General features: G+C 46.6%; 1 protein-coding gene across 1 annotated transcript in view; it reads left to right on the forward strand.

Moving 5' to 3' along the window:
* Nucleotides 1-18,506, forward strand: part of vipr2 (vasoactive intestinal peptide receptor 2) — a 163,745-nt gene that overhangs the window by 47,173 nt on the left and 98,066 nt on the right. Inside the window, exon 4 of the mRNA XM_080217467.1 lies at nt 7,297-7,394. Within this exon, the coding sequence (XP_080073593.1) occupies nt 7,297-7,394 (98 nt within the window). The remainder of the gene's footprint in view (nt 1-7,296; nt 7,395-18,506) is intronic.

Here is an 18,506-nt window from a genome sequence, read left to right on the forward strand (position 1 = left end):
GGATGGATAGGATAGAGGTGGAGAGACTCTTCCCACTCAGAAAGGATAGTAGGACTAGGGGGCACAGCCTCAAGATAAAAGGGGGGCGGTTTAGAACGGAGTTGAGGAGGAACTTCTTCACTCAAAGGGTGGTGAATCTCTGGAATTCTCTGCCCGTTGAAGTGGTGGAGGCTGCCTCGCTAAGTAATTTTAAGACGCGGGTTGATGGGTTTTTGATAGGAGAGGGGATTAAGGGTTATGGGGAGAGGGCGGGATGTGGAACTGAGCCACGACAGATCAGCCATGATCTTATTGAATGGCGGGGCAGGCTCGAAGGGCTAGATGGCCTACTCCTGCTCCTATTTCTTATGTTCTTATGTTCTTATGAAGGCGTTTAAGATGCCACCATACGTAGTGGCACAGCGGTTGGCATTACTGCCTCACAATGCCAGGTACCCGGGTTCATTCCCAGCCTTGGGTCAGTGTCTGTGTGGAGTCTGCACATCCTCCCCGTGTCTGCATGGGTTTCCTCCGGATGCTCCGGTTTCCTCCCACAGTCCAAAGATGTGTGGGTTAGGTTGATTGGCCATGCTAAATTGGCCCTGAGTGTCAGAGGGATGGGCAGGGTAAATATGTGGAGTTAGGGGAATAGGGCCTGGGTAGGATTGTGCTTGGTGCAGATTCGATGGGCTGAATGGCCTCCTTCTACACTGTCGGGATCCTATGAACTAAAGCAATCTCTCCCCCCACACCCCGCCTGTCACAAAAACTGTCTTGAGTGAGTTGTTTGGAACAAGCTTGTTTCCATAACAGTAGAAGTTCTGTAGAACATGTGCAAACTTTCAAACACAGATGTTGCAAATGGATCCTTTTGACTTAAGTCAGTGCGAGTCTGTAAATATGATCATTTTATTGGAACAATTTTACTCCCCCGAGAACAGAGAATGCTTTTGTTGAAATTACAATATCCCAAGAACCTCAGAAATGATCAAACCCACGAGTCCTGTGACTTCAATTAGAGAAATTATTTGGCAATTATGAATTGCCGAGCAATGGTGCACTCAGTGGCCCATCTTCGTATCACACCACTTGCCATGTATTCCAATAGCTATGCCATTCTGAGCTGTATGGCCGTGCTCTCTCCTTCACTTGACATGGAGCCAATTTTTGCCTCAACCTGTCGAGGGAGTGGGAACGGGAGTTAAGATCATGGCAGAGGAGACAACATGCAAATCTGATACTGGAAGAATCAGAATATGACGAAGGAGCAAAGAAAGAGACAGAAGTTACAAACTGAAGCAATGATATTAGACAGTGGTATCGAAGAATGAGGCTTAGAGACATTTATAGCTAAAAGTGCAAGTAATTAATGTGAATACACACTAACCACAGGGAACTAGCACATTATCAGTCCAACTTGGAAGGAGACATTGCTGGATACACTGCTGGGGAATGAGGGGAGCCAAGAGTCTGAGGGTTAGCACTTCAACAAGAGTAATCATCATTTCAGCAGGTTTGGATTCACATCGGAGAAGAACAAGGAACAATCTAAGGATAAATGTCTAAATTGGAAGACAGCTCGCATTAATGGAATGTGAAGGCACCCAGCCAGGGACCAAACACTGCCAGGAAGAACTGCAGTGAAAGGATGGGTGATATTTAAACAGGAGGGGGTTGAGAGAGGGGTGACTAGGGGTGAAGGAGGGGAATGGGGGTGAATGAGGGGGAATGGGGGATGGAGAAGGTGGAATGGGGGTGGAGGAGGAGGAATGGGGGTGTGGAGGATGGGAGTGAAGAAGGGGGAATGGGGGAGGAGGAATGTGGGTGGGGGAGAAGGAATGGGGGGGGTGGAGGATGGGGAATGAGGGGTGGAGGAGGGGGAATGGGAGTGAAGGAGGGGGAATGGGGGGGTGGAGAATGAGGAATGGGGGGGTGGAGAATGAGGAATGGGGGGGTGGAGAATGAGGAATGGGGGGGTGGAGAATGAGGAATGGGGGTTGAGGTTGTGGTGGGGGAGGGGAATAGGGGACGGGGAAGGGGGAATGAGAGGGTGGAGGTTGGGGAAGTGGGGGTGGAGGAGGGGGAATGGGAGGGTGGAGAACAGGAAATGAGGAGTGGGGGATGGGGAATGGGGAGTTGCAGGAGGGGGAATGGGGGGTGGAACGGGGGGGTGGGGGGTGGATTGGGGGAATGGGGGTCTGGAATGGGGGTGGAGGATGGGGAATGGGGAGTTGCAGGAAGGGGAATGGGGGGTGGAACGGGGGGATGGGGGGTGGATTAGGGGGATTGGGGGGGTGGAGGAGGGAGAATGGGAGTTAAAGGAGGGGCTGGCAGGTTAAAGGAGGGATTTTGGGGACCGAAGGCAGGGAAATGGAGAAGATAGTGTATTTTAGGTGGAGAGAATGAGAAGGAGAGGGGTTTGAGAGAGGGGCAATGAGGTGGTGAAGGAGCCGGGGGGTGGGGGGGGGGTGGATATATGAATAAATCAGGACATGTGCCTGGGCAGGTTGAGAGAGTGGTTCATCAAACAAACAGAATCATTGGCTTTACCAATAGGATCTGCAGAAAAGTAAGGAAGTTATGATAACATTGCATACAACGGTCTGAGAAGCGAGCGAGGGGAACCTTGTGGAGGGCAGCGTGGTCCCCATGTCGGTTGCTTCAGGGACAGCTGTAGTCCCAGCAGTGGCCACCACTCCCAGTGGCGCTGCTGAGACCGAAGAGCTGCCAGTTCTCTGGTTGGCTAGCAACTCCAGCAGGCGGGACCTCCACCCTGAGACACTGAGGCCCCGAGGGCAGGTTGTGACCTGCCTGATTACCATTGAATTCCGCTGAGACTTCTGAAGATGGAGTTGCCAAAGACTTCCTGGCTGGTTGACCAATACGGAAATTAAAATTCAGCCCAAGCATTCCCCAGAGATACTTTATACAAATCAGGGTCCCACAGAAGTTGCCTACACTGCACACACTGGGTCCTTCCGTGCAGGAGATGAGCAGCCTAACCAGGTGACCTTTAAGAGAAGGAAGCACAGGATAGGCTCTGCTATTTTGGGGAAAGAGTTTTTATTCAATCAAGAAAAGCAGAATTGTGTCTCAGCAGCAAATGGTTCACAAACAAGCCCCCACTCCTCCCCCACCCAGCCTCTCTCCCCTTTCACTATATTCCTATTAACTGCTTCAAGTCCACATCATTCAAGGGGCAGCTAGAGGTTGAAAATGGTTTGAGGTGGCACAGTGGTTAGCACTGTTGCTTCACAGCGTCAGGGACTCGGGTTCGATTCCCAGCTTGGGTCACTGTCTGTGTGGAGTTTGCATGGGTTCCCCCCTCCCATCCCTCCAATTTCAACCCCCTCCCATCCCTCCAATTTCAACCCCCTCCCATCCCTCCAATTTCAACCCCCTCCCATCCCTCCAATTTCAACCCCCTCCCATCCCTCCAATTTCAACCCCCTCCCATCCCTCCAATTTCAACCCCCTCCACTTTCATACGCCCATCCCCTTTTCAACTCCCATCCCCCTTTCTTCGACCCCCATCCCCCTTTCTTCGACCCCATCCCTCTTTCTTCGACCCCCATCCCCCTTGCTTCAACCCCCACCCCTCTTTCTTCAACCCCCATCCCCCTTTCTTCAACCCCCACCCCCTTCCTTCAACCCCCCACCCCCTTTCTTCAACCCCCACCCCTCTTTCTTCAACACCCCCATTCCCCCTCCTTGAACCCCCCCATTCCCCCTCCTTGAACCCCCCCATTGCCCCTCGTTGAACCCTCATCCCTATTCCTTCACCCCCTCATTTGTCTCCTTCACCACCCCCCCCAACCCATTTCTCCTCCTTCATCTGGTTTCTTCCCACAGTCCAAAGATGTGCAGGTTAGGCTGATTGGCCATGTTAAATTGCCCCTTAGTGTCAGGGGGATTAGGAGGGTAAATACATGGGGTTACGGGGATAGGGTCCAGGTGGGATTGTGGTCAGTTCAGGCTCGATGGGAAGAATGGCCTCCTTCTGCACCATAGAGATTCAATGATTCACCTAATGTCAACTTCACTACAGCCTTCATGGCCATGTCACATGCAAGTTCACCCCCACAATTTCGAAAACGTTTGTCATTTCTTCCACCATATCTATATATAGCACCAAAGAGGCCATTCGGCCAATCGATCCCACACTGACAACCATCCCATCCAGTCCCTATCCCCGTAACCCCATGTACTTACCCTGCTAGACCCCCTGACACTAAGGGGCAATTTAACGTGGCCAATCTACCTAACCTACACATTTTTGGAGTGTGGGAGGAAATCAGAGCACCCGGAGGAAACCCAGGCAGACACGGGGAGGACGTGCAAACTCCACACAGACAGTGACCCGAGGCCGGAATTGAACCCGGGTCCCTGGTGCTGTGAGGCAGCAGTGCCAACCACTGTGCCATCTTGCCAGGATCCTTGGAAATATCCCCAAAGGTCCCAGCATTTGCCCTCTTATTTTGTTTATCCCAGTTCAGGATTAATCTCCTTTCGAATAGTACGGGGGAAGTGATTGTAAATTCACTCTGCAGCCGTATTGAGTTGTTACACAAATGCTTGGATAGGAAATTTGTCATTTTTACTCAGACATTTCCCTTTTAAGATGGTGGTGGGGTGGGGGGTTGTTGTTTTGCAATCAAATGTGGAGTTTACTCTCGCTGGGTTAATGGATCATTTCCCTGGTCTGGAACCAGGGCTCACAGTCTGAGGACTCAGGGTAGACCATTTAGGACGGAGATGAGGAGACATTTCTTCACCCAAAGAATGGTGAGCCTGTGGAATTCATTACCTCAGGAAGTAGTTGATACCAAAACATTGAATGCATTCAAGAGGCAGCTAAATAAAACACTTGGGGCGAATGGGGAAAAAGCAGGATTAGGCTATTGAGTTGGATGATCAGCCATGATCGTAATGAATTGTGGAGCAGGCTCAAAGGGCCAAATAGCCTCCTCCTTCTATGTTTCTATATAGATCTTTATTAGAATAACTGGAATTTTTACATCCATCGGTCACCAAATACTAAACAACATTATCAGGATGTCTCAGAATCCAAAGCTTGACTTAAAAACATGAGCATTTGCCAATTGCCAACTTTCTGTATAACCTGTTAACAATTTTGAAGAAAATACAGATCAGGATAGTGTATGAAATGGCAAATGTGAGGCTAACTAAAAGTCATACCACTTTTTTTAATGGGAATCTATTTAATCACACAGGGAACCTTATGGGAGAGGGAAAATGGGACCTCTACGGGCTTTGATTTGAGTTGATTTATTATTGTCTCATGTATTAGTACACAGTGAAAAGTATTGTTTCTTGCGCACAATACAGACAAAACATACTGGGCATAGGGAAGGAAAGGAGAGACTGCCGAATGTAGTGTTACAGTCATAGCTAGGGTGTAGAGAAAGATCAACTTAATGCAAGGTAGGTCCATTCAAAAGTCTGATGGCAGCAGGGAAGAAGCTGTTCTTGAGCTGGTTGGTACGTGACCCCAGACCTTTGTATCTTTCTCCCTTTGGAAGATGGTGGTAGAAAGTATGTCTGGGGTGCGTGGGCCCTTAATTATACTGGCTGCTTTTCCAAGGCAGCAGGAAGTGTAAACACTGTCAGTGGGTGGGAGGCTGGTTTGAGTGATGGACTGGGCTTCGTTCACAACCCTTTGTAGTTTTTTGCGGTTTCGGACAGAGCAGGAGCCATACCAAGCTGTGATACAACAAGAAAGAATGCTTTCTATGGTGCATCTGTAAACGTTGGTGAGAGTTGCATATGGCAGCCTAACTGGGGGCTATTGAGAGCAGACCTCTTATTACACATGTTGGAACAAGCTGCAGCCATTCAGAACTATTGATGGGTGGCACAGTGGTTAGCACTGCTACCTCACAGTGCCAGGGACCCAGGTTCAATTCATGGCTTGGATCACTGTCTGTGCAGAGTCTGCATGTTCTCCCCGTGTCTGCATGGGTTTCCTTCAGGTGCTCCGGTTTCTCCCCACAGCCTGAAAGACGTGCGGGTTAGGGGCGTTGGCTATGTTAAATTCTCCCTCAGTGTACCCAAACAGGCGCTGGAGTGTGGCGACTAGGGGATTTTCACAGTAACTTCATTGTAGTATTAATGTAAGCCTATTTATGACACTAATAAATAAACTTAAACTATCTGTGCAGTCATGTTGGCTGCTCATTGCTGTAAGCGAGCATTCCCCACAGGATTAGGGCTCAGGCACCCAAGGGTTGCTCCTAACTCCAAAGTTCCATTTACAAAGGCACTGTCAGACAGTCACTTTGAACGTACCAACCATTTTAATATCTCTTGTCCAGTGTGAAGATCCAATCCTTGAGATACAATAAAAGAACACTCAATTTTCTCTGAGCCACACCCATCATTCAGATTCTGCATTGTGAAGAGAAGTTGGACTTTAAGTCCGTCAACAATAGTCTTGAACACTGCTTGTCCATTCCCCATGACAACGCAGACAAGTTCATCATTATTGGACTAGCTGTTTTCAACGGAGTGTATGCTTGCAGACGGGGGATGTGCAGACATACTGGGATCATATCACATCGGTCTGCTTGCAACGTTTTACTGCTGAAATATGTTTTAGATTGCGTTGTCACTGCGCAGGGGAAAGGTCATGGTCCTGAGTTTAAAATCAGGCGAGATTGATGGGGTGCAATCTATTCCTGTAATGGTTCTATCTGAAGTGAGCTTGGACCATATTAAACCAAATGCCAAATACACAGAAACAATCATGGTGCAACTATAATTGGCAACCTCATCCAGAAGAGAGAATGTGATATTTATTCAATAGGGGCGTATCCTTCTATGGTTGGGCAAGCACTTTGTGGAAAAAGTACAGATATTTGTAAGCTCTCTTAGTAGAGAGGGAGAAACTGTATATCATTTCTCTTTAATGGAGTCACATACTAACAGCTTAGTATAGCTCAGTGCAGCTTACATGTAGCCCAATGTTAGGAGACAGTAAAGGAACAGACTCAGGGACCAGATTAATTTCAGCTTGATTATGCTTATTGCTGGTGCCAAAGGGTAAAGGTTGGGGGTGAAGTTCCCAGCATGGAGCCTCACTCATACAAGCATGTTTTTGATTAAGGAGTTTGCAAATACTTGTTCATGAAGATCTTGCCCAATCATGAATTTCATTAAATGCTTAAACAATTTCAAAGAAAAATCTGAAGATAATAAGTTCAGCTATATTTACTCCAAATGGTGATTTTTTAAAAAAAAAATTGAACTAGGCAGTCGACATAATCCAGGGTAAATCAATTAATCTTTCTCCAACAGGGAACATCAGCAAGAACTGTACTGCTAATGGTTGGACAGAAGCATTCCCAGAGTACGATCGTGCCTGTGGACTTAATACAAGTGCAAGTGCTAATCAGGTGAGTGCACAAGAAATGTATATCTTTATGCCACCATGATTAGACACCGGGCTTTTTATTGACATCTTCATTGAATGATATCTTCGGTGGCAATAATAGGAAGGCAGATTATTATTTGAGTGGCTGTAAAGTGAGAGAGGTGGATATTCGGTGAGACTTTGGTGTCCTCGTGCATCAGTCGCTGAAAGTAAGGTACAGCAGGCCGTAAAGATGGCAAATGATATGTTGGCCTTCATACCAAGAGGATTTGAGCCTAGGGATTCCCGAGAGCTCCATTCCCTGGAGCGTAGAAGAATGAGGGGAGATTTGATAGAGGTGTATAAGATTTTGATGGTTATAGATAGAGCAAGCAGGCTTTTTCCATTGAGGCTAGGGGAGAAAAAAAACCAGAGGGGCATGGGTTAAGGGCGAAAGGAGAAAAGTTTAAAGGGAATATTCGTGGGGGTGGTTCTTCACGCAGAGAGTGGTGGGAATGAGCTGCCAGATAAAGTGGTAAATGCGGGGTCACTTTTAACATTTAAGAAAAACTTGGATGGGTACATGGATGAGAGGGGTGTGGAGGGATATGGTCCAGGTGCAGGTCAGTGGGACTAGGCAAAAAATGGTTCGGCACAGACAAGAAGGGCCAAAAGGCCTGTTTCTGAGCTGTAATTTTCTATGGTTCTATGGATAGGCACATTTTTCTGAAATTGTATCGGGTGTTGGTGAGGCCACACAAGGAGTGTTGTGTGCAGTTTTGCTACTCATATCTGAGGAAGGATGGCCTTGCTACAGATGGAGTAAAGACTGGTTCCTGGAATGGCAGAACTTTCATATGAGGAGAGAGGTTCACAAGATTATGGGTGGCATGGACAGAGTGAATAATCAGATGCTCTTTCCTAGGGTGGAAAAGTCAACTACTAGGGGGTATAGGTTTAAGGTGCATGGAGAAAAGTTTAAGAGGAGATGTAAGAGGCAAGGTTATTACACAGAGAATGGTGAATTTTTGGAACGCGCTGCCCAGGGGGGTGGTGGGAGTAGGTATGATAACGGTATTTAAGGGGTATCTGGATGAATGCAAGAATAGGATGGGAATGGAAGGATACGGACTCCATAAGTGCGTACAGTTTTAGTTTAGGCGTGCATCATGATCGGCATAGGCTTGAAGGGGCTGAAGGGCCTGTTCATGTGCTGTGGTCTTAATATAAGTGTAAGTGCTAAACTGGTGAGTGTACTAAATAGGTGAGTACACAAGAAATGTATGTCTTTATGCCACCATGATTGGGCACCGAGCTTTATCCATCACTTCACACCTTCACTGAATGATACCTTTGGTAGCAATAATAGGAAGGCAGATTAATTGGAGAGAATAAGTCGGTTAGGATTATATTCAGAGAGTGAGAGGGGATCTCCCAGAATTAGACAGAGTAGATTCAGAAAGAATGTTCCCAATGGTGAGGGAAATCCAGAACTGGAGTGGAGGTGGGGGGGGGTCATAGTTTGAGAATAAGGGGTAAACCTTTTAGAACTGAGGAGGTGAGGAGAAATTTCTTCACCCAGAGGGTGGTGAATGTGTGGAATTCACTACCACAGAATGTAGTTGAGGCCAAAATATTGTGTGATTTCAAGAAGGAATTAGATAAAGCTCTAGAATTAGATATAGCTCTAGGGACTAAAGGGATCAAGGATATTGGGGGAAAGGCAGGATCAGGATATTAAATGTGATGATCAGCTATAATCAAAATGAATGGTGGGGCAGGCTTGAAGTGCTGAATGGCCTACTCCCGCTTCTAGTGGGACGGCCGTAGTTATGGGGGATTTCAATCTGCATATTGATTGGTCAACCCATGTTGGACGCGGGGGGCTCGAGGAAGAGTTCTTGGAATGCTGCCGGGATAGTTTCCTCGAACAGTGTGTGTTGGAGCCGACGAGGGAGCGAGCTATCTTGGATCTGGTGCTATGTAATGAGGCGGGTAGAATTAGGGACCTTGTGGTGAAGGATCCTCTTGGAGAGAGTGATCATTGTATGGTGGAGTTTCTGGTGCAGATGGAGGAGGAGAAAGTGGGTTCCCGGACGCGCGTCCTCTGTTTGAATAGAGGGGAGTACGGTAGGATGAGAGAAGAATTGGCAAATGTGGACTGGAGGAGCGCGTTGGAGGGAGGGTCTGCTGAGGAGCAGTGGAGGATCTTTAAGGAGATCTTTCTTGGTGCTCAGCGGAAATTTATTCCGATGGTCAAAAAGGATAGTAGGAAGAGAGGTAATAAGCCGTGGATAACGAAGGAGGTGAAGGAAAGTGTTAAATTAAAAGCAGAGGAATTTAGAGTAGCTAAGAGTAGTGGGCGAGAAGAGGATTGGGAGAGGCTTAAATGTCAACAAAGATTGACAAAGAAGTTGATAAGGAAGGGTAGGAGAAACTATGAAGCTGGGCTAGCGCTTAATATAAAAAAGGATAACAAGAGTTTTTATAAATATATAAAAAGGAAGAGGCTGGCTAGGGTGAATGTTGGTCTTTAGAGGATGAGAAAGGGGACCTAGTGGTAGGGGATGAGGATATGGCTAAGGTATTGAATAACTTTTTTGTTTCTGTCTTCACGGAGGAGGACGTGAATAATTTGCCGGGTGTTAGTGATGGAAAGGTGGTAGGACTGGAGGGTCTTAATGACATTACTGTTACTAGAGAGGCAGTGCTCAACAGACTGGAGGGGCTGATTGTGGACAAGTCCCCAGGACCGGATGGAATGCATCCGAGGGTTCTGAAAGAAATGGCGGAGGTGATAGTGGATGCCTTGGTGGTTATTTTCCAGACGTCGCTGGATTCCGGGGAAGTGCCGGATGATTGGAAAACGGCTAATGTTACGCCGTTGTTTAAGAAGGGTGCCAGGCAAAAGGCGGGGAATTATAGGCCGGTTAGTTTAACGTCTGTGGTAGGTAAAATGTTAGAATCTGTCATTAAGGAGGAAATTGTGAGGCATCTTGACGGGAATTGCTTGATAGAGCAGACGCAGCACGGTTTCATTAAAGGGAAGTCGTGTCTGACAAATTTACTGGAGTTCTATGAGGATGTGTCTAGGGCGGTGGATAGAGGAGAGCCGGTGGATGTGGTCTTTCTAGATTTTCAGAAGGTGTTTGACAAAGTACCTCACAAGAGGTTATTGCAGAAGGTTGAGGGACACGGAGTTGGGGGTAGGGTGTTAGCGTGGATAGAGGATTGGTTGTCAAATAGGAGGCAGAGAGTGGGGGTCAACGGGTGCTATTCGGATTGGCGGATGGTGACTAGTGGGGTGCCCCAGGGGTCGGTGCTGGGGCCTCAGCTTTTTACCATTTATATAGATGATCTGGAGGAGGGAACCGAGTGTAGGGTGTCGAAATTTGCTGATGACACCAAGATTGGGGGAACGGCAAATTGTGCGGAGGGTGTGGAGAGTCTGCAGAAGGATCTAGATAGGCTGGGCGAATGGACCAGGAAATGGCAAATGGAATTTAATGTTGGCAAGTGTGAGGTGGTCCACTTTGGTAGGAAGAATGGTAGGAAGGACTATTACTTACGGGGCAAAAAACTGCAGCAGGCGATGGTGCAGAGGGACCTCGGGGTCCTTGTGCATGAGTCGCAAAAACCCAGCTTGCAGGTGCAGCAGGTGGTCAGGAAGGCGAATGGAATGCTGGCCTTCATAGCGAGGGGGATTGAATGTAAAAGTAGGGAGGTCTTGCTGCAGCTGTATAGGGCATTGGTGAGGCCGCAGCTGGAGTACTGTGTGCAGTTTTGGGCGCCGCACCTGCGCAAAGATATTTTGGCCTTGGAGGGAGTGCAGAGGAGGTTTACTAGGCTGATACCGGAGATGAGGGGGTTGAGCTATGAGAAGAGGCTGAATAAACTGGGCTTGTACTCGTTAGAGTTTAGAAGAATGAGGGGAGATCTCATTGAGACGTATAAGATGATGAATGGGATGGATAGGATAGAGGTGGAGAGACTCTTCCCGCTCAAAAAAGACAGTAGGACTAGGGGGCACAGCCTCAAGATAAAAGGGGGGCTGTTTAGAACGGAGTTGAGGAGGAACTTCTTCACTCAAAGGGTGGTGAATCTCTGGAATTCTCTGCCCGTTGAAGTGGTGGAGGCTACCTCGCTAAATATTTTTAAGACGCGGGTTGATGGGTTTTTGATAAGAGAGGGGATTAAGGGTTATGGGGAGAGGGCGGGAAAGTGGAACTGAGCAGCGACAGATCAGCCATGATCTTATTGAATGGCAGGGCAGGCTCGAAGGGCTAGATGGCCTACTCCTGCTCCTATTTCTTATGTTCTTATGTTCTGTGTAAAGATAAATAAAGATAATTCCATAGGTATGAAGCCAGAATTGGCTGTAGTGGGCTGGGAAAATAGATTAAAAGCAAATATGATAGCTAAGCAGTGAAGGACATTTAAGATTAAATTAACATTTCATAACTTTCAACAAGGATATGTTCTACTGAGACAGATAGATTCTACAGGAAAAATACACTATTCGGGGCTACGAAGGAAGTTAAGGATGATGTCAAGTTGAAAGAAAAGATGTATGCCGTTCCGAAGTTTAGTGGAAGATAGGGAAAATTAACAAACTAGCAAAGGATAACTAAGAAAAATAAAGAAGAAAATACAAAATGAGAATAAACAAACAGGAAATTTATAAACACTCCTACGTGTATCTGAAAAGCAAAGGAGCTAAAGTAAACTTTGGTTCTTTTGAGGTTGAGACTGGGGAATGAATAATGGGAAACAAGAAAACAACAGAAACTTGGAACAAGTATTCTCTATCTGTCTTCAAGTTTTAAGTTTAAGTATTAGTGTCAGAGGTAGGCCAATGACACCAACCAGCATGCCTTTTGGATTGTGGGAGGAAACCGGAGGACCCGGAGGTGGACCACACGGACATGGGGGAATGTATGGAATCCACACAGACAGTGACCTGGGATGAAACTGGGTCCCTGGGACTGTGAGGCAGCGGTGCTAACCACTGTGCTACTCCAAGAGATAAAAACACCCCAAGAACTGTAGATAATTAAGGGGGAAAAGGGAGTAGGAACTGGAAAGATCTCAGCCGATTAGAAAACCACACTTGTACACCGCTGTTCAAGAAACAAGGGAGACAGAAAGCAGGAGACTGTAGGACAAGTCTAACATGGGCATGGGGAATATGTTGGAATGCATTATTAGAGAGTAAGTAGAACGACATTTAGAAAATCGTAACGCAATTAGACAGAGTCAACTTGGTTTGTGAAAGGAAAATTGTGCTTGACAGGCTTATTTGAGTTCTTTGAGGATGTAACAAGCAGAGTGGATAAAAGAGATCCAGGAGATAAATTGTATTTGAATTTCCAAGAGGCATTCAATAAAAGATTACTGCAGAGGATGGTGTTGGAGATGATATATTCTCATGGATAGAGGATAATAGGAAATGGAGATATGTGGTTAGCACTGCTGCCTCCTCGTGCACTGTGGGGATTCTATGATACACAGAATGCGTGTGTTACTTTTCTTGGGCCAACAGTATTGAGGGAGATGAGAAGCAGGATGTGATCTGGAATTACATGTAGCCCAGACCAGGTAAAGACAGCAGATATCCTTCCCTGAAGGACATTAGTGAACCAGATGGGTTTTCCGACAATTGACAATGGTTTCATGATCATCAGTAGATTCTTAATTCCAGATTTTTTTTATTGAATTGGCAATTTCCTTTTGTCTTATCTTCTACGGCATGCATCCATTTCTAAGTGGTGAGCTTGTGTAAAGAAGGTGAAGAATTCAAACTCCCTTTTAAAAAGCAATGGGGCAGATTTCCATCTTCCTGCTACTGAAGTTACTGAAACAGCTGGACACGCTACAAAGATGGGTTGGAAAATTGGGTGACTTGCTGATGGAAGCAGGTCCCTCCTCACCCAACCATGTTCTGACCCACCTGATGAAGGAGCAGCGCTCCAAAAACTCGTGATTCCGGATAAACCTGTTGGACTTTGACCTGGTGTTGTGAGATTTCTTATCGTTCCCCTCCAGTCCAACGCCGGCATCTCCACGTCTTGGCACCGGATATTTCTCTATAACCTGGATGATTCAATATGTTCAAGTTTGGAATTTTACCGCCCGGCCCGCCACGGGAATCGGAATGAGCAAGACAGGGGCAACGGGAAGTCCGTTGACCTTGGTCGGGAATTTACGGTTTTGGGACGAGTGAGACCATAAAATCCCAGCCAAAAAATCCGCTCCAATTTTTTCAAAAATTCAACGTGAATACGAAATATACAGATCATATTTTACCTAAGCTCCAATCCTGAGTGGCAATTTAAATTGGTACATGGTTTTCACTGCAGACAAGATGCAGCTTTAGGTTTTCTGGATGTGCACAGACAGGTGTTGGCAGCTATCTTGTATGGGCAGGAGACACCAGGTGGGAATTTTGGCCCCAGTAGCAGCATGCATTGTCACACGTGGGGATGGGTAAATTTAGAGAACCGTTGACCATTAACCGGTCTCCAAATTTTCCCATCCCACCCGTGACGATGCCTGCTGATGTCGAGGCCGGAAAATCCCTCCTGGGGTGCCCTATCACAGGTGGCATCACCTTTGAGCCTGATCCCATTCTCAGGCAACAGCAGAGACACTTGTCTCTCCCAGTGTTTATTTCCAGTGACGATATCCGATGGAAGCGTCATAATTCATGTAGAATGGTTTCTTTACTCGCTGTCACCCATTTCACTATGTCACCTCCTAGTGGCAGGGATCAGTGATTAATGGTCAGAAATGGGAAACTTGGCGGAATTTTGCCAGCCCGGAACTGAGCTTGGTGGAAGATTATTTCATTCAGCGCACACTTGGTATAGAGTCATAGAGCTTTACAGCATGGAAACAGCCTTTCAGCCCAACTCGTTTACATGCCGCCCATTTTTTTAACCCCTAAGCAAGTCCCAGTTGCCCACGTTTGGCCCATATCCCTCCATACCCAATTTACCCATGTAACTGTCTAAACGCTTTTTAAAAGACAAAATTGTACCCGCCTCTACTACTACCTCTGGCAGCTTATTCCAGACTCTCTCTACCCTCTGTGTGGAATAATTGCCCCTCTGGACCCTGTTGTATCTCTCCCCTCTCACCTTAAACCTATGCCCTCTAGTTTTAGACAACTCTACCTTTGGGAAAAGATATTGACTATATGCAGATCTGTGCCCCTTATTATTTTATAGAGCTCTATAAGATCACCCCTCAGCCTCCTACGCTCCAGAGAAAAAAGTCCCAGTCTAACCAGCCTCTCCTTATAACTCAATCCATCAAGTCCCAGTAGCATCCTAGTAAATCTTTTCTGCGCTCTTTCTAGTTTAATAATACCCTTTCTGTAATAGGGTGACCATATAGTTACCCATAAAATGTGACAACCCGGCAATCTGGAAAATTGCCTGGGTATGACCTGTACACAAAACACAGGACAAATCCAATGATTAGCACTCCATCAGCCAGCTCCTGACCATCAGTAAAGTGATGGAGTGGTCATTGACAGTGCTATCAAGCGGCCCTTGCTGAGAATAACCTGCTCAGTGATGCCCAGTTTGGGTTTCCATAGAATCATAGTAACCTACAGTGCAGAAGGAGACCATTTGGCCCATCAAAGCCTGCACCAACAACAATCCCAGCAGGCCCTATCCCCATAACCCAATGTATTTACCCTGTTAATCTCCCCAGACACTTAGGTTGGTATTTTACAACCTCGCTCAGGCGACAGAATTCCATTATGCGAGTGCCGCACGCTCCAATAAAATTCCAGCCTCAGAGGCAATTTAGCATGGCCAATCCACCTAATCCGCACATCTTTGGACTGTGGGAGGAAACCAAAGCACCCGGAGGAAACCCACGCAGACACGGGGAGAAGGTGCAAACTCCACACACACTGTGCCACCATTTTGACAAGGTCCATCAGCTCCTGACCTCATAACAGCCTTGGTTCAAACGTGGACAAGAGAGCTGAATTCCAGAGGTGAGATGAGAGTGACTGCCCTTGACACGAAGGCTACATTTAACAGAGTGGCATCAAGGAGCCCGAGCGAAACTAGACTCACTGGGAATCAGGGGGAAATCTCTCTGCTGGTTGGAGTCTTACCTGGCACAAAGGAAGATGACAGGAATGGTTGGAAGTCTATCATTTCCAGGATATCAGTGTAAGAATTCCTCAGGATAATGTCCTCGGCTCAACCATCTTCAGCTGCTTCATCAAAAACCATTGCACAATGTTCCCCACCGTTCCTGACTGCTTATATACTGAAACAGTTTCCTGTCCAAATGCAGCAAGGTCTGGACAATTTCCAAGGTTGGAGTGATAAGTGCTAAGTAACTTTCCTGTCACACAAGTGCCCGGCACTGAGCATTTCCAGCAAGTGAGAATCTATCCATCATTTCTTGACATTCAATAACATCACCATCACTGAATCCCCCACTCTCAACTTCCTCTGGGTTACTATTAGATCAGAAATTGTACTGGACTAGCCAAATAAACATTGTGGCTACAAGAACAGGACTGGGAATCCTGTGGTGAGTAACTCACCTCCTGACTTCCCAAAGCCTGTCCACAAGGCCATAAGACCATAAAATATAGGAGCAGATACAAGCCATTCAGCCCATTGAGTCAGCTGTGCGATTCAATCATGGCTGATATGATTCTCATCCCCATTCTTCTGCCTTCTCCTTGTGACCCTTGATAAGGCTCGAGGCACAAGTCAGGAGTGTGGTGGAATACTCCACATTTGCCTAGGTGAGTGCAGCTCCAACCACACTCAAGAAGCTTGACACCATCCAGGACGAAGCAACCTGTTAGATAAGCACCCCTTCCACCAACATCCATGTCCTCCACCACCGATGCACACACGGTTACTACTGTTCAATCTACAAGATGAACATGTGGAAAGTCATCAAAGCTCTTCCGGCAGCACCTTTCAAACCCGTGACCACCACCATCTCGAAGGACAAGAGCAGCAGACACATGGCATCACCACCGCATGGAAACTCCCCCCCAACTGCTCATCCTGACTTGGAAATATATCGCTGTTCCTTCACCGTCATTGGGTCAAAATCCTGGAACTCTCTCCCTACCGTGAATGCACCTATTCTGCATTCAGCTCGCCATCACTGTTTTAATGACAATTAGGATTGGGGCAATAAATGCTGGGCTGGCCAGTGATACTCGTGTCCTGCAAAAATAAATTTTAAGAAACGGGAGAGGTGCTTGTATAGTTGCTAGTTTTACTCGATAAAAATTACAATAATGCTGTGGTAGACCAGTTTTCACCGTGACAGAACATTATTTTCTGAGCATAAAATTTAGGAGCATGGCCAGAATTTAAGCACCTCTGCATAAATATTAATGAAACAATTATATGATGACATCAACAAGTTCCACCCCTCCATCAGACTCACCATGGAGTACTCTCTGGAATCAGTTGCGTTCTTGGACACACGTATCTCCATTAATGAGGTCACCTCACTGTACCGTAAGCCCATGGATAACCTCACAATTCTCCACTTCTCCAGCTTCCACCCTAAACACGTTAAAGAAACCATCCCCTATGGACAAGCCCTCCGTATACATAGGATCTGCTCAAATGAGGAGGATTGCAACAGACACCTCCAGACGCTGAAAGATGCCCTCATAAGAACAGGATATGTTCTTATGACTTAGATATGACTCATCGATCAACAGTTCCAACGCGTCACAGCGAAAAACCGCGGCACCTCCTCAGAAGACAGACATGGGACACAGTGGACAGAGTATCCTTCATCGTCCAGTACTTCCCCGGAGCGGAGAAGCTACTACATCTCCTCTGGAGCCTTCAACATGTCATTGATGAAGACGAACATCTCACCAAGGCCATCCCCACACCCCCACTTCTTGTCTTCAAACAACTGCACAACCTCAAACAGACCATTGTCCGCAGCAAACTACCCAGCCTTCAGGAGAACAGTGACCACAACACCACACAACCCTGCCACAGCAACCTCTGCAAGACATGCCGGATCATCAACACGGATGCCATTATCTCATGTGAGAACATCATCCACCAGCACACAGTACATGCTCTTGCAACTCGGCCAACATTGTCTACCTGACACTCTGCAGGAAAGGATGTCCCAAGGCATGGTACATTGAGGAGACAAGCAGGCGCTATGACAACGGGTAAATGAACACGGCTCAACAATCACCAAGCAAGAGTGTTCTTCAGCGGTCACAGGCATTCGGCCTCTGATCTTCGGGTAAGCATTCTCCAAGATGGCCTTCATGATACATGACAGCACAGAGTTGCTGAGCAGAGACTGATAGCCAAGTTCCGTACACGTGAAGACGGCCTCAACCGGGATCTTTGGTTCATGTCACACTATCTGTAACCCCCACGACTTGCCTGGGCTTGCAAAATCTCACTAACTGTCCTGTCTGGAGACAGTACACATCTCTATAACCTGTGCTTAACCCTCTCTCCACTTACATTGTCTGTACCTTTAAGACATACTTAGCTGTAAAGACTCGCATTCCAATTATTAGTCTGTAAATTGAGTTTGTGTCTTTACATGCACTGTTTGTGAACAGAACTCCCACTTACCTGATATAGGAGCAGCACTCTGAAAGCTAGTGGTGTTTGCTACCAAACTTTAACCTGGACTTTAACCTGGTGTTGTGAGACTTCTTACTACGCTTACCCCAGTCCAATGCTGGCATCTCCACATCATAAACATTAGTGCAATAGAGCAAACAATGAGTGCTAACAATAAAGCATAGAGCAAATTAACCCACTGGTTTTATTTTATTGCATGATTAAAAAAGTCTACTTGCAGAAAAAAAGCCATAAGCTGAGACTGTTTGTGGAAAAGGTGTTCATTTTTAAGTGAGGGGGGAAACAGATGTGATTCCTGATCATTCTAATGGACCTGCAAATGGGGACCTGTCTCTTCCAATTACTCCACAAGCTTGACAACCTCACAGAAATATCCCGCAGGCAGGCCATGTCATTCCAGTTAAAATTAGCAGCTACTAAGTAAGGACATGAAGTCAATGCAGCTTAAGAGAAAATTAAAGTGTGCTTGTTATAATAAAATGTGTTAATGGGATCTGGTTATAAACAATGCTGACAAG

This window comes from Carcharhinus amblyrhynchos, chromosome 2, assembly GCF_965287045.1.
Source record: "Carcharhinus amblyrhynchos chromosome 2, sCarAmb.v2.hapA, whole genome shotgun sequence".
Taxonomy (NCBI): domain Eukaryota; kingdom Metazoa; phylum Chordata; class Chondrichthyes; order Carcharhiniformes; family Carcharhinidae; genus Carcharhinus; species Carcharhinus amblyrhynchos.